General features: G+C 37.8%; 1 protein-coding gene across 1 annotated transcript in view; it reads right to left on the bottom strand.

Moving 5' to 3' along the window:
- The window catches only part of cpne4b (copine IVb), a 59,496-nt gene that overhangs the window by 22,873 nt on the left and 13,445 nt on the right, over positions 1-23,178 (bottom strand). The window contains exons 3-8 of the mRNA XM_030147696.1: positions 22,107-22,286; positions 9,936-10,007; positions 9,601-9,675; positions 8,953-9,036; positions 8,761-8,850; positions 39-137 (exon numbers count right to left, since the gene is read on the bottom strand). Coding sequence (XP_030003556.1) covers positions 39-137; positions 8,761-8,850; positions 8,953-9,036; positions 9,601-9,675; positions 9,936-10,007; positions 22,107-22,286 — 600 coding nt within the window. The remainder of the gene's footprint in view (positions 1-38; positions 138-8,760; positions 8,851-8,952; positions 9,037-9,600; positions 9,676-9,935; positions 10,008-22,106; positions 22,287-23,178) is intronic.

Raw genomic sequence — 23,178 nt, 5'->3', positions numbered from 1 at the left:
ATATATATATATATGTGTGTGTGTGTGTGTGTGCTTGCCTGTTTGCCCTCCTGCTCAGCTCTCATCTCCTTGAAGGTGGTCTGAAATTCGCCAATGAAGTCATGTTTCCCGTTGGAGTCCCAGTCCCAAACAGTGCACTGGAACACACACACACACGCACGCACGCACGCACACACACACACACACACACACACACACACACACACACACACACACACACACACACACACACACACAGGAGTTCAAATCCATTCATTTCCACTGTTAAAGCAATGTTAAATTAACCCTTTCATGCAGTGGTGTAGTGGTCCCTGGAGAAGTGGGTATACTCTCAATCAAGACAGTAGGTTGGATTCTGACATTAGTGGGGACACTGAAGTGCTCCAAGGCAGCACTCCTGAAAGTTGATGTTTTCTTGCATTTGCGATCATAATTTCACATCATGTAGAGCTGATCAAACAAGCAAACAATCATAGTCAGTCAGTTCTGGCCATTTTGGCATCCTAGGCGAGATATGAATTTGGTACACCCCCCACCCCCCTTAAAAAATACACACAAGCACACACACATACATACTGGGGGGGGGGGGGGGGGGGCACGAAGAGGAGATACATGAAGCACAAAGCAGCCAGCAGCAAACCACATAGAAACATATTTAAACCACATAGAAACATATATAAGCAACATAGAAACATATATCAAACAGCCAACTAGCAGTAAACCACATAGAGACATAACTAAACAACATAGGAACATATATAAACCACACTGAAACATAACTAAACAACATAGAAACATATATAAACCACATAGAAACATAAATAAACAACATAGAAACAGATATAAACCACATAGAAACATAACTAAACAACATAGAAACATATATAAGCCTCATAGAAACATATATAAACCACATAGAAACATAACTAAACCACATAGAAACATATATAAACCACATAGAAACATAACTAAACAACATAGAAACATATATAAACCACATAGAAACATATATAAACCACATAGAAACATAACTAAACAACATAGAAACAGATATAAACAACATAGAAACATATATAAACCACATAGAAACATAACTAAACAATATAGAAACATATATAAACCACATAGAAACATATATAAACCACATAGAAACATATATAAACCACATAGAAACATAACTAAGCAATATAGAAACATATATAAACCACATAGAAACATAACTAAACCACATAGAAACATAACTAAACAATATAGAAACATATATACAGGGTGGGGAAGCAAAATTTACAATATTTTACAATATTTTGAGGCAGGGATTGAAAGACAGTATATGACCAATTAGTTTATTGAAAGTCATGAGAATTTATTTGCCACAAGAAAATTTACATAATTTTCCTCTTCTAAAAGCGTCTGCCAAATGCATAAACATAATAGAAAATGTTTTTATTCTATGTGTCCTCCTTCTTTCTCAATAACTGCCTTCACATGCTTCTTGAAACTTGCGCAAGTGTTCCTCAAATATTCGGGTGACAACTTGTCCCATTCTTTTTAATAGTATCTTCCAGACTTTCCCGTAATAGTTTTGCTCATAGTCATTCTCTTCTTTCCATTATAAACAGTCTTTATGGACACTCCAACTATTTTTGAAATCTCCTTTGGTGTGACGAGTGCATTCAGCAAATCTCACACTCTTTGACGTTTGCTTTCCTGATTACTCATATGGGCAAAAGTTTCTGAAAAGGTATGGATAATAGTGTTAGGTATGATTATGACATCAATATATGTTTGGTTTCAAAACAATTGACGTAGTGCCTGCTGAGAAAAAACAACTAAATGTTCATTGTAAATTTTGCTTCCCCACCCTGTAAACCACATTGAAACATAACTAAACAATATAGAAACATATATAAACCACATAGAAAGATAAATAAACAACATAGAAACATATATAAACCACATAGAAACATAAATAAACAACATAGAAACATATATAAACCAGCCAACAAGCAGTAAACCATATAGAAACATTAATGAATCAGATAGAAACATTTATAAACTAGAAGCACTCGGATAGCGCAGACCTCCGCCATGGCAGATCAGTGCCCCCCCTCCCCATCACCACCAAAATTTTATAATTTGTTCCTTGTGCCAGTATCAACATTATATAATAAATGGCATCTGGATACATTTCCCAAAGCTTTTCATTTGGCCGGTAAGCTACAGAGCCATTGGTCCTATTTTTTGCATCTACCTTAGTTGAGTATGAGGGGATATGTTCAGGTGGTTATAAAGTAGAACTGCATTGCTGGAGGGAACCTATTATGCAGGGAACCTTTAAAAACAATCTGCAAAAGTCTTATTTTGGAAGAACCTTTTGCCACATCGGGCTTCATTATTTCAGTTTCCCCTAGTGAGATGTTTTGCACATTTGGAGTGCCAACGCCATCCAGCACCTGATGGCATGCAGGTGTTCATTTGCAAGATGCAAAATTAAATACTTTTTTTTTTTTTTTTAACCATTTTGTCATGTTACATCTTTCACATCATTTTCATCTTGTTGCATTTTTTTGGTCGTTCTCTTCTTAAAGCTTTTACACTGTATTTATCTTTTACATTGTTTTCATTTTCTTGCATTATGACATCATTTCTGTCACACATTTCTGTCCCGTCTTGTTGCATCTTTTACGTATTTTTTTCTCTTGTGATGGCTTTTATGTAGGTTTGTCTTGTTCCATTTTTTAGGTATTTTTTCTTGTTGAGGCTTTTATGCGTTTTTTATCTTGATACTGTACATTGCTGTTGTTTTCTTGCATCTTTCATGTCATTTGTGTCTTCTTACACCTTTTACATTGTTTCATTCTTGTGTCTTTTGCATTTTTTTGTCTGGTTGAGGCTTTCTTCTTGTGGCTTTTACACAGTTTTCATCTTATAAGATATTTCTTGCTTTCTTGTATCTTTTGTATCTTGAATATAAGTTTCATCTTGTTAATAATTTCCATTGCTACATTTTTTTTACATTGTTGTGGCTTTTACATAGCTTCATGTTATTACATATTTTTTGTTTTGTCTTGTTGTATCTTTTTGATGATGTTTTCTTTTGGTTTTTACTGGGTTTTCATCTTGTTACATCGTCTTTGTTTTCTTGCATGTGTATCTTATTACATCTTCAAACTTGTTTCATCTTGTTCTGTTTTTTATGACATTTTTGTCCCATTATGTCTTCTAGGTCATTTTGTTCTTGCAGTGGCTTTTCATTGGTTTTTTTATCCTGTTACATGATTTTTGTTGTCTTCCATTCATTTAGCTCACTTTTGTCTCATTATATTTTCATTATGTTTTCATCTTGTTTTGACTTTTACATAGCTTTTAGTAGGTACGTCTTTTGCATCATCATCATCTTGTTGCATCTTTTATATAGCTTTTTCTGGTTGTGGCATTTGTTTTTCTGTCTGTTTAATCTTGTTTTATCATTTCTGTTTTGTGGCATCTTTTTCATTGTTTTGTCTTGTGTATTTTACATAGTTTTGTCTTTTTCATCTTGTCATTTTTGACCATCATGTTTTTATTATGTCACATTCTCTTTGTTGTGGCTTTTACACAGTTTTCTTCTTGATACATTGTTTTCATCTTGCATTTTTCTGAGTCATTTTTGCCTTGTTGCATCTTTTACTATATTTCATTGCTTCCATTTTGTACCATTTTCTTGTTTTCATCTGCATTTTATGTAAGTTCTGTCCACTTATGTCTTTTACATTATTTTCTGTACTTCCCATGGCTTTGGTGTTGTTACCATTTCTAAACTCTTCTAGATTGAATGAATGAAAATGAATACATACAACTATGACTTTTTGTATATTTTCATCAGCAACCCAATTAAAAATGCACCCATGTTTCTGACCAAGGTTATAATAGATTTGGATTTTTCATCATAGTTTAGTTTTATTTAGTTTTGACTTTTTTTTCTCTAATTCAGTTAGTTTTAGTTCATTTTTAGAGCAGGTTTGCTAATTTTTATTTGTTTTCATTTTTTCTAAATGCTTAGTTTTAGTTTAGTTTTAGTATTAATTTTAGTTTTGTCGTATCTTTTATCGTCTTCTCCGTCATATTCAAATAAATCCCAGACAGAACTCTGCTGCTTTCTCCCAACTTTAGTTTCCATGTTTCCAGGTAGAGTGGGGACCAGAAGACGACTGGAAACCACAAGTGACGACAAGTGACGGACGGTGAAGTGTCTTATGGTGCCGCTAACTAAAATTGCTTGAAGTAAATCGATTTCGTATCAATCCGACATTGACAAAGACAAAAACGAAGGGAATTTTTATCCATAGTTTTTATACGTTTTAGTTCGTTTTGTAAGCACACAATACAGTTTCAGTTAGTTATCGTTTTTTCTTTTAATTATAGTTTTTATTTATTTTAGTTAACAAAAATGTTTTTTTAATTCTAGTTTTTGTCATTTCATTAATTTCCGTTAACAATAATAACCTTGTTTCTGACCCAAACAGTTTACAAGTTTGGACAACACTAGAGTTAGAGTGGCATCTGCAAGGCTGTCACTTCAACAGAGACACACACACACATACACTGGCAGGCATGCAGGGAAATGCCATGCTGAATGATTGATAAGGAGGTGTTGGTGGGGGGGCAATAGAGCGGTGAAATATTAATCTGAGGATGCTGAGAGCAACGCAGCTTAAGAGACAACTGTATGTGTGTGTGTGTGTGTGTGTGTGTGGAGAGTAGGAGGAAGAGGAGGAGGTTCCTGTGTGTTTAGGCGTAATAGTTTGTTTCTCTCCAAGGAGCAACTAGACAAGATAAATGGCTTCAATCACAAGTGAAATGCAATGGTCAGAGGACCAAAGCGTAGAAGATCATAAAAAAACTATCCAATAATTTCAACAAAAGGAACAAATATGGAGGGGGGGCTGTCCCAGAGAGTCAGTACAATCAATACAATTCAATAAAGTTGACCACTACAGACAATCACAAACACGCATAAAGGGATTGCTGTATGATTGACAAAGGTTTTAATGGCTGTGAATGAGTCATTACACTGTAGAGCTTTGTGACCTTCTTGTATGAGGTCACAACAAAACCTGCTGATCAAAACCAAGCCAACAATGCTTGATTAAAAAATAACAACCGGCGGCAGTAATCCCCTCATTTCCTTTTCCCCACTTCAGCTACCGAGTGCCTCGATCTGAAGTGCGTGCGCCTTTTCTCATTTGCGCGTGGCATGCATGTGTGTGTCTTTGACAGTCATTTTGTGAGTGCGTGAGGGAGAGAGTTCGCTGTTGCAGCCTCACTTCCACTTCAAGTCGAGAGCCGGGCAAGAGAGTAATGAAGAACCTCGCCTCCATTCACTGAATACTAACTGCTAGATGGAGGGAAAAGACTGACGGTAGGGCAGCGAGAAAAGTAGAGAGGTGGAGAAACTGATAAGGAGGAAATACAAAGGGAGAGACAGCCAGACACAGCAGAGAAGGGTAATGCATTTATGCATCGGCTGGCTAAGAGCCTGGTGAAAAGAAAGCACTGTGTGAATAGAAATCTCTGCCCTGCCATTTCTCACTATAGCTCTGATGCTTCAAACAGGTAGCCCTGGAAACCATAGCCAATGGCGTGCATGTGTGTGAGCCCTTTCTCCTGCTGTCAGGAACCATGCAGAGTTAAGACGCCTCTGAATATTTAATGAACAAGCTCATGTTTATTCATGGCAAAGAATAACTGTTCAGAGCTGATGTGCGGCCACCACTTTTGCACATCCTGTAGACACACACACAGATCTATTTTAGTAAGTAAAGGTGAGAGTTTAGGACAACCACGGCGCTCTTTCACACCCATCCAGGCCTTTAAATAACACACTTACTTCAGGAAGGGCACATGACCTGAACTCAACTTATGACTCCGAGCTATGAATATCGCTCTGCTGCAATTTAGATTCAAGTTCAGTTATATGTTTGACGGTTGAAGTAAAGTATTATATAAATCTCATCATTAGTATGTGGCACGGAGTGTAGCATCTTGCAAATGAACACCTGCAGGCCATCAGGCGCTGGATGGCCTTGGCACTCCAAATGTGCAAAACATCTCACTAGGGGAAACTGAAATAATGAAGCCCGATGTGGCAAAAGGTTCTTCCAAAATAAGACTGTTGCAGATTGTTTTTAAAGGTTCCCTGCATAATATCCAGCAATGCAGTTCTACTTTATAACCACCTGAACATATCCCCTCATACTCAACTAAGGTAGATGCAAAAAATAGGACCAATGGCCCTGTAGCTTACCGGCCAAATGAAAAGCTTTGGGAAATGTATCCAGATGCCATTTATTATCACCCAGTTCTGTGTATTTATTCTATTACAGAAATAACCCATGTTTTGGTCATATTCCAATCAGATCTGTCAAAAATTCAAATTCCAACTTGATATCATTGATACTGATTTACTGGATCAATCCACTTCCTATCTGTTATAATGGGAAAATTTTTCAAAGTCGCACCAAATCCAGAATCAGATCCGAATCAAAATAATTTCAATACCTTGTGTTGACATCATTATAAAGAAGCTGTATACCAAGTTTGAAGTGAATCAGAACTGGAGTTTGGGAGAAAAAGACGATTGAAATTTTTTCCCCATAAGAGCCCATGTTAAATTTTCCATAAGTTCCCGGATCCAGAAGAAGGTCCTGATCAGCATGTGGCCATTATGTTTTGGTCATCTCCCCATCAGGGCTGAACTGTAGAAATTTACACTGGATATCATTTATATTTACTGAGTTATTGCATCGATCCACTTTCTATCTCTTATAATTGGGAAATTTTTCAAAGTGGCACCAAATCCAGAATCAGATCTGGATCCAAATAATTTCACTAACTTTTGTTGACATCATCATAAAGAAGCTGTATACCAAGTTTGAAGTCAATCGGAATTGTAGTTTCAGAGAAGAAGACGATTGAAATTTTTGTAACAGACGACGACAGACGACGACGACAGACGACGACGACAGACGACGACGACAGACGACGCTGACGCCGGACGCCACATGACAACAATAGGTTACTGCCTCTCTGCCGGTAAGCTAAAAACAATACAGCCACCTTCTTAAAATCAATCTGTGGGCTGTTTTATTTGAAGGGACATTAACTGTGATCCATTCAGCAGATAATGTTAAGGCACCTTAATCCTAGATGCAATCCACTATAAAATGGAAAAGAGAAGACAAGCATGCCTATCCAGAGTAGATGTGCACGAGGACTGAATTAATCAACCACTAATTAGGTTGAGTATAAAAAAAAACCGTCGAAATTCTCTGATTCCAGCTTGTTAAATGTGAATATTTTCTGGTTTGTTACCCCCTCCATGTCAGTAAACTGAGCATTTTTGGGCTTTCAAATAAACAAGTCATTTGAGGACACTGTCATAGTTAAAGGGAAACAATTTCTCACTATTTTCTGATATTTTTGAGGCCAAATAATGAATGAATTCATTGACTCATTCATTCACTATTCACGCGGTGTCCCTTTTCCCCACTCCACTCTGGAGGAGTGGTTACTGTTTCAGTTGTAGCTGCCTGGGGCCTATACTAATGAGGATGAGGTCTGAGGTGACTCATTTGTGCCCTGTCCTGACCTGTGACCCCAGACCTCCACCCCCACCCCCACCCCCACCTGTCTGGATGGACCTCCTCACCCTCACCTGTCTCATCTGACTAGGCTAATCCCCTCATGTGCCCCCACCTACTGCATCTTTCCAGACTGGAACTACATCCATAAATAGACGTCCATCAGTCCTGGTCTCATCTATAGCCTGTCCGTCCATGGGAGTGGATCTGTCCTTCACTGTGGTTCTCCCCGAGGTTTCTCTTTTCCTACTGGGTTTTTGGAGTTTTTCCTTGCCGAGAAGGAGGGTCTAAGGATGGGGGATGTCCATTTCCTTCATCTACTCTTTATTTGACTGTTGCTTGTTTTCATATCCAACTAATTCTGTAAAACCCTGTGAGGCAACCTTGTTGTGATATAGGGCTCTATAAATAAAACTGAAATGAACTGAAAAATAATACTAGAAAAGCACTGAGACCCACTGAGACACAGACCTCCGCCTAGGCAGACTGTCCCCCCCACCCCACCCCACCCCACCCCCCCAGTCACCATCAAAATTTAATCATATGTTCCTTGTGCCACTATCAACATTTCCTGAAAATTTCATCCAAATCCGTCCATAACTTTTTTAGTTATCTTGCTAACAGACAAACAGACAGACAAACAGACAAACCACAATGAAAACACAAGAAAAGCACTTGGAGAGCGCAGACCTCCACCAAGGCAGATCAGTGGGCCCCCGTGGCCCCCCCCCCCAATCACCACCAAAATTTAATCATTTGTTCCTTGTGCCAGTATCAACATTTCCTGAAAATTTCATGAAAATCCGTCCATAACTTTTTGAGTTATCTTGCTAACAGACAAACAAACAAACAAACAAACACGCACGCACACAAAGCAAAGTGATCACATTACGTCCTGGCGGAGGTAATAACCAGTGGAAGTAATAATGGGCAGAATAATCAACAAAAATAATAGTTTGTTGCAGCTCTATAAAGTTGGTAAATGGTGATTATACTAAAGAACACATAATTATAAACATTAAATTTCATCTCAGCATTTAGATCCGCATAAATTTTACACACTGCACCTTTAGGTTTAATTAAGAAGTATATGTCCATTGTAATGACCTGTTAAATATAGTTCCAGGCACAGACTCACCTTTAGCTCCCTTTCATGGTCGCCACTGCACAGAGTGTTCAAGGAAACTTTGAAGGATTTCCAAACTGGGCTTAGGTTGTTCATGACCGTCTGCACAAGATGCACAACACGCACAAACAACAGACAGTTATTTCATAATCAAAGCTTTGTCAGCTCTTCAAATGACGTGGGACGTGGTGTGTATGTAATTACCTCAGTCCTGTGTACGAGGGATTCAGTCCCGTCATCATTTATTCTAAAAATCTCCAAGAAAGGGTCTGACTTGCTGAAGAAATCCTTCAGAGGGGGAAATGTACATGTAAGGCAACGCCTCAGAACTCCTTTTGATCACCATAAATCATTCATACACTAACAGAATCATTATTTCACCCCTTTATTCTCCGTCTCTCTGTGTCTTCCTTGTTTCTTCCACCCATTCCTCCCCTGTCCTCTCCAATTCGTCCTCCCCTCCCCTGCTTTCTCCCATCTTTCCCCTAAGGCATAACTCCTTTGGATTAGTCATCCGTGGCTGTGTGTGTGCATGTGTGTGTGCACATGTGGAGGCTGAAAATTAATATAGTTATCTGTGTGTGTGGTGGGGGTGGGGGTGGGGTGAAGGAGATAGGAGGGGATATTTAATGGGAGGGAGGGGTGCCCACCTATCTCAACAGGCCTCTTAATGCTACTTGGTACTTCTGTGTATTATGCGCGAGTTGCTTCATCACCAAATCCCAAAGCCCTCCACCCACATACCTCTACACACACCAGGATGCTCACATCTCTAAACACTAAACTCATACTGCATCTAATAGAAAAACAAGCATTTTTACGGTTTTTGTGATGCACACACACACAACAAACCTTGTCATCGAGCTTGCGAGCACTGAAGGAGAGTTCAACATAGTCGTCATTACCAGACAACTCCTCTGCTGTCACCTTTAAAGGGGGAGGATGAAAAAAAGAAGTGTAGGGGAATGAAAATGAGGGGAGGGGGTGCAGAGAGAGAGAGAGAGAGAGGCAGAGAGAGAGGCGAAAATGAGATGGAAATGAGGAACAGAACAGATTGAACAGGCAACATCATCAAATTAATTATCTTCAGACTGTTTCAGTGCAAAGAGGTGTGAGTGTGTGTGGAATCTGGATGTGTGTAGCTGGTGCTAAATACTGTGGGTCGACTTAAGAAGCAGTCGCCGTACCGTTATGGAAGACTTCCCGGCAGTGTTTCCCTGTTTCAGAAGAGCTTTGGTCAGTTTCCTCTGTGAAACGATCTGAAACAAAGGCAGAAACAGAAAGTGAAAATATTACACAAAACTACATTTAGTTTACATTGTTTAATTTTCAAGAGTAATCTTCTTTTGTAATTCAGAGTTCATTTAATTGTATACAACTGAAAACACTGGTTGCCATATGACATAGAACATGTCCACATTTCCTCTCAAATGTCATCTTTTTTTTATTACATGTAAATGCTTCATGACACTCTTCCATACATTTCACTGGTGGATTCCTATGCTTCCAATTTAGCAAAATAAGCCTTTGTGCAAATAACGTCCCAAAACATACCGCAGTGTATTATTTATGAGTCAGTTCAGGTATAGTTGTTTTCATCCCAAATAAAGCCAAGACTGGGTCTGGATTGAATTGCTGTTTGTAAGACCTCTGACATAGTGTAATAAATTATTAAGAACACACAGTGTTGAAGGAAACATTGAAGTGAAGTAATAAAGACGGCTCTCTGCACAAGCAGCAAAAGTATAGGGGAACCGAAATCCTTCATATATAAATATAATTCATTACAAACGGTGGTGGTCATATGAAACAGTTCCCTACCTGTCTCCTGAGTGGGTGTGGAGGAATGAAAGTAGATTAATCAGATCTATACACTAATATAATAGTGTTTACTGTAAACTTACATCACTTCCTCATAATTACCAGGTGATTTACTTTCCTGCTCATTTTTTACCTCTTTCAGATGAGATCAGTGTTACCAGATTTCACAAGTTTGTTGCTGAGACAGAGAAAGGTCTGAGTCTGAAACACGTCCTTTTAATGTCAGGATGATCATGAGATACTGTATATGGCTGACGGTAAATTATTCTGTCCATGGGAAAAAGAATTGGTTGTAAGCTAAAAATTGGCGGTGATATTTACTTAGGAAAACCGAGGAAAGTATTTGCACTTAGAATTGTAAGTAAATTCTACAAGTGCGATGATCAAGTAAACTATACTTGCAGATATAAGTTTATTTTACTAGCAAACCTCAGGTAATTTACTGATGATTATTAATATGGTCGTTGAATTTTACTTTCTCCTTCTTTCTAAGTTCTGCTTAGACTCTGACTGCTTGGAACTGAAAAATACTAGTGATGTGACGTTCACGAACGAATCGAATCTTTTGAACGGCTCTTTGAAATGAACGATGGGAACCGAGTCTTTGTAAAGAGCTGCTCATTTTTTTTTTTAAGGAGAGAGTGTCCGATTGCCTGTCAATTTAGCGTCACTGGGGAGGCATTGGCTTTTTATACAGAGTAGAAGTGAGAGAACTCCTGATGTGGTATCATTTTGATATTTACATTAGAGATATCAGGTATTTTGCAATGTTACTTGAAGTATTTTATTAGCACTACAGTTTTTTAGGTATTTAAGTACTGTATTTGCAGTGATTAATCACTGTTGTGTTTTGTGCAATTTTTTCCGTATGTTTACACACATTTGTTGTTCTTGTTTTGAGGAGAATAAAATGTTATTTCATAAGAAAATATTTTATTTTCTTCTTCATTTTTAGGCTACAGACTAGTCCACATAATGTACTGTGATGTTTTGGGTCATATTCCAGCATTTGCCTAATGTCACCTCTCATGTCATGTATTTAGCCCACACATTTGAACTAACTATTCTTTTTTACAGTAAGATAATATTTACTGCCGCGCCAATTAAACACCTTTAAAATGTAATGTCAATCATCACATGTAGCCTATTTAGTCATTAAAACATTGTGTTTCAAAATAATGCAAAAAACATAAAAAAGCCAGTCAGAAAAAGGACTTGTTCCAAATCTGCTGCTGCCCTGTTAGTGCAATAAATCTGAAGCACTTTATTGCACTATGCACTTTAGTTTTTAGTCTTTACATTTTTTTATCTAATTTTTATACATATACACGTTTACAGTATTTTAGATTATTTTTATATTTTGTGAGGTGTGTTTTTATTTATTTTTATAACTGACACTGTGTTGAGCTAAGCACCTGAAATTTCGTTTGATAAGGTACTGATGGTGCATTATTAAATGACAATAAAGGAAGTCTGAAGTCTGAATGGCTCTTTTCAGTGAACGACTCCTGATTGAACAGCTCCCTTCAAAGAGCCAAAAGTCCCATCACTAAAAAATACTAATGCTAATGCACCTAAGGATACTGGTTTGTCTAGGTAATTTTTAAATATTGTGACATTTTGGTAGAACGAAGTTGCGGGAGAGTGAATATTGATCACACTTCTTCAATCCCAATACATCACATGCTTATGAGAAGGCAGTAGGAATTATTTGCATTAAAAAACAGGTGTGTATAACAGCATAGACTGTATGACAGCAGCACAGAGTGTTCAGTCATGGTGTCAAACTGAAATATTCCTTCCACCCCTTTAACTTAGATACTCTCTCCTATAGGCAGAACATGAGTCATAGAACTACAGAACACAGAACAGTAACTTGCTTTTAACAAATATTTACAACTTGCAAGGTAGTGCACCGTCACATGACTCAGTGACACTGTAGACTACGTGAGTCACATGACTAGGCATGAACTGTCCCCATTACGATCAGTGTGGCTCGCTACAATACTTTTTCTAACTGTTACTAATGGTAAGTAACATTTACACAACATTTTACATATTTTTTCTGCAGTTTAAATTGCCTATTAAAACTTACTTGGTATTTCTACATAATACAACTTACTCTTCCCACACAGTTTATTTATTATATGAATGGCATATTTAGTTTTACTTGAATAATTCCAGTTCTCACTGATACTTACAATTAGAAAGTAAAAATTGTGAGAGTTAACCTAATAAATATTACTACACCAAAACATCATTTTTTTCAGTGTATAAAAAACTTTTGGGACAAGATGCAGAAGCAGGAAATGAGTCTTCACCATCTTTGGAAGCAGTTACCATGGACACACGCATCTAAAATATTTACACTGATGTATTTTCCAGTATACACATTCTTATTAGAGTCATCCTTGTGTTATTTGGCTTCTTTCCTTAAAGCCTCAGTGTATGATATGTGATGGCTCATGGTGAAGTTACAGACCTCCAACCTGACCTATACTGCAAAACAGGATGTCTAAATTCAAGATAAAAACACTAAATCTGAGGTAAAAGGTACTCAAAACATGTGAAATATCTGTCCATGCAGCAAGATAATTTCACTTAACAAAATTTCTTGAATTAAGATTGTTAAATCTAGAAATAAGCATGTCTACAGATGTATGACCACTTAAAATAAGAAATTAACTCTTAAAACAACTTGGTAAGAACTAAATAATTTGCAGTGTGTAGTGGCCATTAAAAATGCCACGACGACTGTAGAGATGATGGGATATGAACTCAAACATAGAAGGTGACAGTAATGCACCTTAAAGTCTGCCTGTACTGGTCCTGCTTATGACATTAGCTGTGCTTTGTGTTTTACTTATGAGCAAGAGAGGCGCAAATTCAGTAAAAAAAACACCATAAATGCACCACACTGGACCTTTTATAATATAAATTACAGGCGGGGGCAGCACCTACTGAGAGCAGCCATTGCCAGAAATGATGTACTCTTGTTGATTCTGGGTGATCAAGTGCGAGTAAACAAGCAGCAGTCAGTGAGCCAGATTGAGTGGAAAGCATGTATTCGTACTTGTTGTTTGTGCAACCGTAAGCTTTGCATTCCACCACTGTCCTAGAGACGTGACCCAGCACTGGGAGATAATGTGTCATCTTAGACCGGTGTCTGCTGCACGAGGTCAGTGACCAGTCCATCGCAGACTAGCAAAGCAGACAAAACATTGTTACTGCATCACTACTGGTGCTAGAACAGCCCATGGACAACTGATGAAAACTAGCTTCTCTGCTAAATCTGGTGCATGCATCTTGTTTTTTTGCATCTAATACCAATACACACTGTCCTGTAAGTAAATAAATAAATACAAAATGAAGGAGGACACATGTCGCTGATCATGCCTGACTGATGGAGCAGTGACTTAGTACTTGTGTGTACTTGACAACGGGCTATAATATAAGTTACCTGATAGAACTGCGAGTATTACCATACTTTCTGGACTATAAGCCACTACTTTTTTCTCGTTTTGAACCCTGAGGCTTATACAACGATGCAGCTCGAGTATAGATTTATACGGGCTAACGGTCTCCAGGGGGCGCTCTAGCAGGAAGCACAAAAGTGAGACAGACAGGTGGACGAGGTGATGAAGAGGAGAAGTTTTAAGCTTAACTTTAAACAATCATTTTGCGTGTCATGCACAAACCCTCGTCAGGCAAAACATACGAAGAAATGCATATGATGCAGCTTTTAAGTTAAAAGCAATTGATATGTCTGTCCAAGAAGGAAATAGAGCTGCTGCAGGGAAGTGCCATTGAGCAACAACGGAGGAGAGACGTAGAAGGTGTGTGACGGAGCCTTTCTGAGGCTGTTCAACTGAAGAACACTGAAGAAGACGACTGCAGTGGTTTCAATGAGCAGAAGGAAGATGAAGAGAGAGCTCAATGACTTTTCTGTTTTTTTTAACCAGCCATGTTCCTGCCGTTTTACTGCCGTGTTACAGGCACTGTTTGGAAAAAAGCAGTTAAGGTATGGAAATAAATATTTAAATAATCTTTCTGTTTACCATCTTTCTGTGTAAATATCTCATGTCACAATGTGGACATCTGTGGTTTATAGTCAGGTGCGACTTATATTCCGGTGCGCCTTATAGCCTGGAAAGTACGGTATATGTGATCTTTTGAAATAACTAACGATGAAAATTCACTACAGGTACCCTTTTATATTGGATGCCTGTTGTTATAAAATGGGGAAAAGAATGTATGTACTGTACGGTGCAACATGGTGGACTATGTGAATGATGAAATGTCATTCAAGGTAATGACCACACAACAATTAAAGGGGCCATAGTTTGCTAAACCCACTTTTATTAGTCTTTGGTACATTTATTTGTGTATTTGGAGACCCTAATACAGGGTTATTCAAAAACAATGAACCAATTTCATGACGCATTGCTTCAGTTCTCAAGCATTGTCATGGAATGAGTCAGTGACCATTTGAAAGAGGAGTTTTCTAATTTTTAAACGAAAAAGTGCCCCAGCAATGGATTGGTCGGAAGGGGGCCCAAGACCTTGCTCTTTGTGCTTGGCCTGTGAGATCCCCAGACCTCACCGTACGTGGGTTTTTTCTTGTGGGGATATGTAACAGAACGCGTTCATGTTCCACTGCTACCCACTAACCTCGATGACCTTAAACATCGAATAACAACAGCGATCATCTCAATGGATCGTGATATTCTGATACACATCTGGGAGGAATTCTCTTATCGCATTGATGTTGTCCATGCTGCAAGTGGTGGCCACACTGAACACTTGTAAGAAAGGAAATAAAAGTTGACTTTGAGTAGAATACTTGTGACTTGGCTGGAGTTTCTATTGCTTTTCCATATTAAAATATTGAGTAATGAAATCAGTTCATTCTTTTTGAATAACCCTGTTGTTCATAAAGTTTGAATTCGAACCCTCCAGGTGCTGCAAAGCTATCTTTATATTCATTTTGGCAAAAATCGAGTGGATTTCTACAACCTGTTTTAATTCCTGCTTAATTTGTTACATTTTATAACTAGTTACATCACGACATTTGCACATATAAGGTCAAGACTTCCAACGAACATTTCCCCAAGTACGAAATAATTGTCTATCAGCAGCAGTTTTCGGAAAAACTGAAAATATGTCCAAATTTCGAGCCGATTACCTAAAATGTTCAGTTGTTGGTAGTATTAGCGAACACAAGTGGCTGAACAGGACAGAAAGCATGGTCAACAACCTGGAGGGGGCGGGGCCTGAAGTGGCGCATTTGCATTTAAAGGGCCAGCGCTCAAAACGACCTTTCTGGTGTCATTACTCAGAAATGGGGTTGAAGATGGACCTGTGGAGTTGAATTAATGAAGAATTCAGACCCAAGCAGAGCATTTACAGTTTATGTAGACCACAGGGAAATGTTTTAAAATGCAAAATTCCATTTAAAAAGCAAAATATCATTCCTTCAATACTTTCCTGTGATTACAACCAATAACATCATAATTGTGAATATTGTGCATCATTTCTGTAGTTAGGTTTCTTTAAGTCCCTCTGAATCTTGCACACAGGACCTTTAAAGTTAGACTAAAGCTGCTAATCATGAATCCAACACAAACAAAACAACACAGTAAAGTCACCTTTCTCACTATCTATCAAAAGTCATTTTGTGTTAGCTCTATCCCTGGTGTGATCTGACAGTTTCTACAAAACCAGGCCTCTTTTCACCTTTCATTTCAAGCTGGACGAGTGCCGTTTATTTGTTTGAGACCATTTGAGCTGCGTTGTGCTGACCACACAGTGCAATGAACCAAAAGAACAAGAATTACAGCAAAAAAGAAGCTGTAAAAAAACAGCTACAGACGAAGGTGTTGTTTCTCAGAGGTGACGGGAATATGAGCAATAGCTTCATATTACACTGAGCAATGGGAGTGAGCGTTATTATCAAAAGGGCAAAAGTGATTCACACGTGTTTTGTACAAGAGTGAAATTTCCTCATATATACAACTCAGTACAGAAAATAAATGACTCTGCTTAACAAAGTGATTTAACAGGCTATAGTTTTTCACATTCAGACATTTACATTTTTCCAACATGGGTCGCTTATTGAATTCCCCACTCTTTCATTTGGCTCTTCTGTATTTCATTGATAGGCTCTATAATGCTGTCTTTTTCATGCAGTGCTGTTCACACCCAGATGACTGCTGATTTCATTTTATGCTATTTCAGTACACTTCTCTGACTCTCGCCTCCAAACTCCACCCACCCCCCCTCCAAGTCAATTATCTCACTTCTCGACTATTGTAAATCCACTGGCTTTATAGTGTTGCTGACAATAAGAGGTGGATTGTAATGCAAACAAGCACTTTTAATCTGGCAGACTAGACCTCAATGCACTGGATTCAGCCTTAGCCCAATGTAAGTACTTTTACTCAAGTAATGCACTTATCGAAGTACTTCCACTTCATTTTTGCTTGCAGTTATTTTTGATATTACAGTTTGTCTTTCTCTTTACCATCAAATGAATCTCCTAATTTGAATGTTGGCGATAAACTGCTGGATTAAAGAGTTCCTTTTTGGGCTGAGGAAATTCTCATCCTTTAAGTAGAATAAACTTATTAGACCCAGTGCTACTATTGCGGCAGTTCCTAAATGAATTTTTCCTCTGTATTTATGTATTTAACCTTTCTTATGTAATTTATCACCATTTATTGTAATATTATCCTCTGTATTTTGTTTTTGTTTGTTTTTGTTTGTTTTTTTCAGGGAAAATCAGGTTTTTTCCGATATCTAATTCACTGATCATGTAAATGTGCATTAACCTCCTGAGACCCAGTAAGTAGGGATGGGAATCGTTAAGAATTTAACGATTCCGATTCCATTATCGATATTGCTTATCGATCCGATTCCTTATCGATTCTCTTTGGGTGAGGGAATAAAAGAGTACAAACGGGTGTGTTTGCATTAACTGTCTTTTATATTTCCATCTCTAAACAGAAAATATACCATATACGGTATGTACAAATAATAATAACAGATGACGCTGGCCGGTTGCGGGGGGGGCTACAGTGAAAGTGAAACTAAAGACGCTTTACTAATTCCTCTATTGCCGCATTTCTACTACGTGGAACCAGTTTGACTCGGCTCGGCTCGTCTCCCGTTGTTGTGCACCTCATTTCCTTTCCCTTCTTACCTTCGGAAACTTGTATTTGAGGAGTTATGACGTTTGTTGCCCACACCGGAACTGGCCCAGCATTCACTCTGCCGCTGCATTCACAAGCGCCACTGAGTATCAAACACATGACATTCCTGTAAATGATTCACATGCTGTGGACAAATGTTTGAGGATATTAGAGGGATTCCACCCTTTTGAAGATAAGGACGCTTTGCAAGTGTTAGAAGTAAGTGGACCTGGTGTCGTCTTTTTAGACCGTTTATGGCTCAACACCATGTTGGCCACGATCTGACCAAAACAATGCAGCGTACGTGTGACGTCATCGTGCAAGCGCAACGAAGGCGGAATCGATAAGCAGAATCGTTAAGCAGGCAGGCAAACGATTCCAAGGAATCGAGCTACTGGGAACCGGTTCTCAAAAAGAACCGGTTCTCGATTCCCATCCCTACCAGTAAGCAAACATTTTTGCCATTTTGCATTAAATAATTGCCTTGATTGGAAACAGTATGATGCAACAGTTTTTTCAAATACATTTTTGTTTTGGTTTACATATATATTTATAATGTTCTTTTCAGTGGACTTTTAATTCTTTTAAGTAAAGCTGTGAAACTCTTGTCCATTACAGAGGACAAAAATACATTGCAGGGTCTCAGGAGGTTGAAGTTCAGATTAAAATACAGGATTATTATATCCGAAACAGACAAGGCTGAAGAAAAAGTGACTTTTTCTGTAAGATACATCATTAGCTGAACATAAAGCAAGTGTGTCCATCCACTGTCATTGATCCAACTCCATGGGTTTTACTGGTGAATCAATGTTGTAAAAGATGACGGTGTTTTCATGTTCACTACAGAGCTCCTGAACGTCCAAATGGGTCATATCTGATGACCATGAAAAGATTATAAACTGTATTCTACACCAACTATTTACAAGGATCAACAGGTATTAAACATTTTACATGACTAGATAGTTTTGTTTGCTAGTGGATGTTTGGGTCTTTATGGGTTATAAAGGCCTTTCCTAAAAAAATCCACAGCAGTAAAATGCAACACACACATTAATTCAGCAGTAGTCCAAAAACAATATAAGTAACAGTAAAAGACTAACAGGGGCCACTTTACCGCACAACTACTTTTACTAACTACCTATACTTTTCATGTTAACATTTTGTAAAATGTTAATGTTTACGACTGCAATTAGAAAATCTCTTCTTAGATACTCTTGGATATTTGCAACATTGATTGGAACCACATCATTAAGAAAAGGCAACAACACTATTAACTGGTCCGTAACAAGGCCATTAGTATTAGCCTACAAAATTAACATAGAAACACAAACACGCAAAGTTCAAGAAACTGCATCAATAATTAAACAAAGGATTCAAAGACAAAGGAGTTTGGGGAAAATGGAGAAAAAAAGAACAGTAATGTTTGCCTGCTGAAGTTGCTCCTGTGCCTTTGTTGAAGTACATACATCATTGCATTTTACACGGGATTATATACACTAGTCTGTGGTTCTTACACTCAAACATGCAGGGTGCATTCAAGTATGCATGAGCCTTACACAGACTCACCTGCTCTTACACTAGTAAATATGTACAAATATACTTCATCAAATTTGATGTTCTACATACACTCATCTGCTCTAATATACAGGGGTTGGACAAAATAATGGAAACACCTTAAAAAATCAACAAAATATAATTTAATATGGTGTAGGTCCGCCTTTTGCGGCAATTACAGCCTCAATTCTCCGAGGTATTGATTCATACAACTTGTGAATTGTTTCCAAAGGAATTTTAAGCCATTCTTCAGTTAGAATACCCTCCAACTCTTTTAGAGACGATGGCGGTGGAAATCGACGTCTTACTTGAATCTCTAAAACTGACCATAAATGCTCAATAATGTTGAGGTCTGGGGACTGTGCCGGCCATACGAGATGCTCAACTTCATTAGAATGTTCCTCATGCCATTCTTTAACAACTCTAGCTGTATGGATTGGGGCATTATCATCTTGAGGTGAAGGTGTTTCCATTATTTTGTCCAACCCCTGTACACATCTGCTTTTTAACCCATAAGGACCCAGTGTGACTTTTGTGGCAGTTCCCAAAGGAATTCATCTCTCTACTTAACCTTTCTTAAGCGATTTATCACTATTTATTATAATATTATCCTTTGAATTTAGCATTTTTTCCAGTGAAAATCATCTATTTTCCTATGTTTAATTGACTTATCGTAGATGTTCATAAAAGCTCAGAGTAAAGTCAAAGGTTATTGTATCAAAACAGAGAAAACTGAAAAAAAGGTGATGTTTTCGGTACAATATATTATTAACTGAACATAAACCCAGTGTGTCCATCCACTGTCATTGATCCAACTCCATGGGTTTTACTGGTGAATCAATGTTGTAGAAGATGACAGTGTTTCCACATTCACTACGGAGCCTCTGAACATCCAAATGGGTCATGTCTGATGACCATGAAAAGATGACAAACTGCATTTTACACCAATTATTTACATGTATTGATAGGATTAGTGGATCACCGTTTTAGATCAGTAGATGCTTTTGGTCAGCGATGGATGTTTGGGTTTTTATAGGTTAATGCAAACTCACTCTAACTATTGTTTACATGCAACAATGTACTCGCATGAATCACTTAGCTCACATATGGGCCTACCTAACTGTTTCAAATAAAGTGATATAACCATGATTTCTAAGAGATTTAAGCGTTATTGAACAGCATATAATGGATGGATGTGGATGTTGACCTGCTGTGGTTCTGAATCACACTGGCAAAATGATGGTTTTAGACTTTTCCTGTTCATTTCATGCCACTAGGACAGATCATTTATACACATACCATACCACAAATGAAGAAGAAGCGATTACTGCATTGAAAACTGGAGCATGTACATTAAAGTTGCTTTACGTTCACTTTTACGGTTTAGAAACAAAAAGTGCATATGGCAGATTTGAAATACAATAAAATAAAATATACAAAGCCTAGTGCTGAAAAATAGAGAGCTGGGTAAATTTTTTTCTGTATTTCAGTTTTTTTATGGACATGAACTTAAGATAAAACTCAATTCAAAAACAAATATAACTATGCGCAATGTAATGTATGTACAATGATAAATAATAGCAGAAAAACAGTACTCAAGTGGGTATAAATAACAAACACAATGTTCCACAAAATTTGATAAAATTAAGCATCACTTATGACTGGCAGTCACTGGAGAAATGAGTTCACAATTAATGCATTACGACAATCAAACAGGTTGTAATTTCAATTATTGTTGAGCTAGTAATGTCTCCTGAGGCACTAATCTCAACTTTAGTGTTTTTTATTATTTTTATGCCGAAAAAATTGAATTCATTTATCAAATTAATTCCTTCAGTCATGTCTTTTATCCAGTCATACCAAAAATAACTAACAATGCATGTAATAGAAGTAAAGCATCTCAAAACAACACAGATCCAGCAAGATGACGTGATTCAAGGAATCCAATGTCAAACACTGGAAAACTGAGTGGAAATACAGATGAAATAGGCTTATGTCTGTCCTGTTAGTGTCCTCCAGCTGTTTCTGTACAAGTGAATGGAGATCAATGTCCATGAAAAGTGTAGGGGGAGCTCAAATAATGATGTGATTATATAACAGTTGTTACAGGCCTGACTACAGAGTTTACAGAAGACTGTTATTGGAGGCTTTTATTCTACTTTACAGAGACTGTTTAGAGCAAGGGTGTCAAACATGGGGTCTGTGGCCATAACCTGCCCATCGAAAGGGTCCAATCTGGTCCATGGAATGAATTTTTGAGGTGAAGAAATTACACTAAAGATACAGTCAAGGGTGTAAAATTCATTTGATTTCAAGGGTCACACACATCCTTCCCCATTTGGCCTCAAGTGGGTCAGACCAGTAAAATAGCATAATAACCTAGAAATGATGACAACTCCAAATGTTTATCTTTGTAATAAAATAAAATTACAAAATGAAAATGTTGAGATTTGCAAAATATCCTTTAAAAACATGCAAATAATCTAAACAACCATGAACCACCTGAAATTTCCCAAGAAAAATAAGTGAAATTTTAACAACATTCTGCTTGTTACTAAAAGTCTTGTGCATTTGTATACCTACGGCGATCTGCAAGTTGTAACGTACATGTGCAAATGAGAAGCTGAGGCATAGTATTGTTAAAACTGCACTTTTACTTTTTCCATTTAAACAAGAAAAATATTTAGTTATGATTTTTAGGTTATTATGATATTGCTTTACCCAAATTGGGCTGTATGTGGCCTCTGAACTGAAATGAATTTGACCGCCCTGGTTTAGAGCGTGGACACTAACCTGTCCCAAAGTGCACTCCATAGATCCCAGGAAGTCAGCGTCACGGAGGCCGTTGTTCCCGGAGCTGATGTCGTGAAGTTCAAATCGAAGCCTTTGGACCTCCTCGAAGTAGTAATCCACCAGAAAGATTTTGGAGAAGACTGGGCTGCTGCTGCTCCGGATCACCTCTGTACGGTCCACCTGCGAACACAAACGAGCATGTGCACAGAAGCAGAGGGCATCCACACACTGCACACACAACAAACACGACAAACACAACACAGCTAATCAAACCTAATATTAACCCTTTCATGCATAGTGGTCACTACAGTGGACAGTTATTCTCCAGCTGTTCTCTTGTATATTCATAGGTTTTGTTGTTTTATTTGCATATCAGTCAACACAGTGGACGCCTATGCACCATCCCATACACTGACATTCATACTGTTAGTGGCCGGTTGATAGGTTTATTATTTTAGATTTTTTTTCCCTTTTTTTTTTTGTTTTTATTTATTTTTGGCTTCTGTTGGATTTTCTTCCCATTTTGTTTTATTGTTGCCACACCCCCTTTTGGGATATAATGAGGCTGATTGGCTCACACCTGTTTTGCCATATGCATTTGGGTTGCCACGCAGAGCAGGACTGTGCTGAACAAAGAAGTGAGGTGAGCAGAAAGAACATTTGAGTTTGATTTGTTTGACACATTATTTTGAACAAATATCAAGCGTGACAGTCATGTGGAATGGGTCGTTTTTTTTGTTGTTAAAACACAGATTGGTTCACATACCTGTTGTTATACACTGGATGAGTGAGGAGTTTGCACCCTTGGGAGGCGGAGCAAGGTATGTGTTAATTAATTGTAGTGGCATGTTTTGTTCTTTTGTTTATTCTTTTGTTTGAAATGTGTATTAAATTACAATTTTAATTATGAGCAATATGTCTTGTTTGTAATAATGTCTGTGCTTTTAACCCATAAAGACCCAGAGCTACTTTTGTGTCACTTTCCCTCTATTTAACCTTTATTAAGTGATTTATCACCAATTATTCTAATATCATCTGTATTTTCCATTTTTTCAGTGTAAATCCTGTATTT

This window comes from Sphaeramia orbicularis, chromosome 11, assembly GCF_902148855.1.
Source record: "Sphaeramia orbicularis chromosome 11, fSphaOr1.1, whole genome shotgun sequence".
Taxonomy (NCBI): Eukaryota; Metazoa; Chordata; class Actinopteri; order Kurtiformes; family Apogonidae; genus Sphaeramia; species Sphaeramia orbicularis.
Note: the sequence above shows the minus strand (reverse complement) of the source record. Positions and strands in the feature narration are given on the sequence as shown.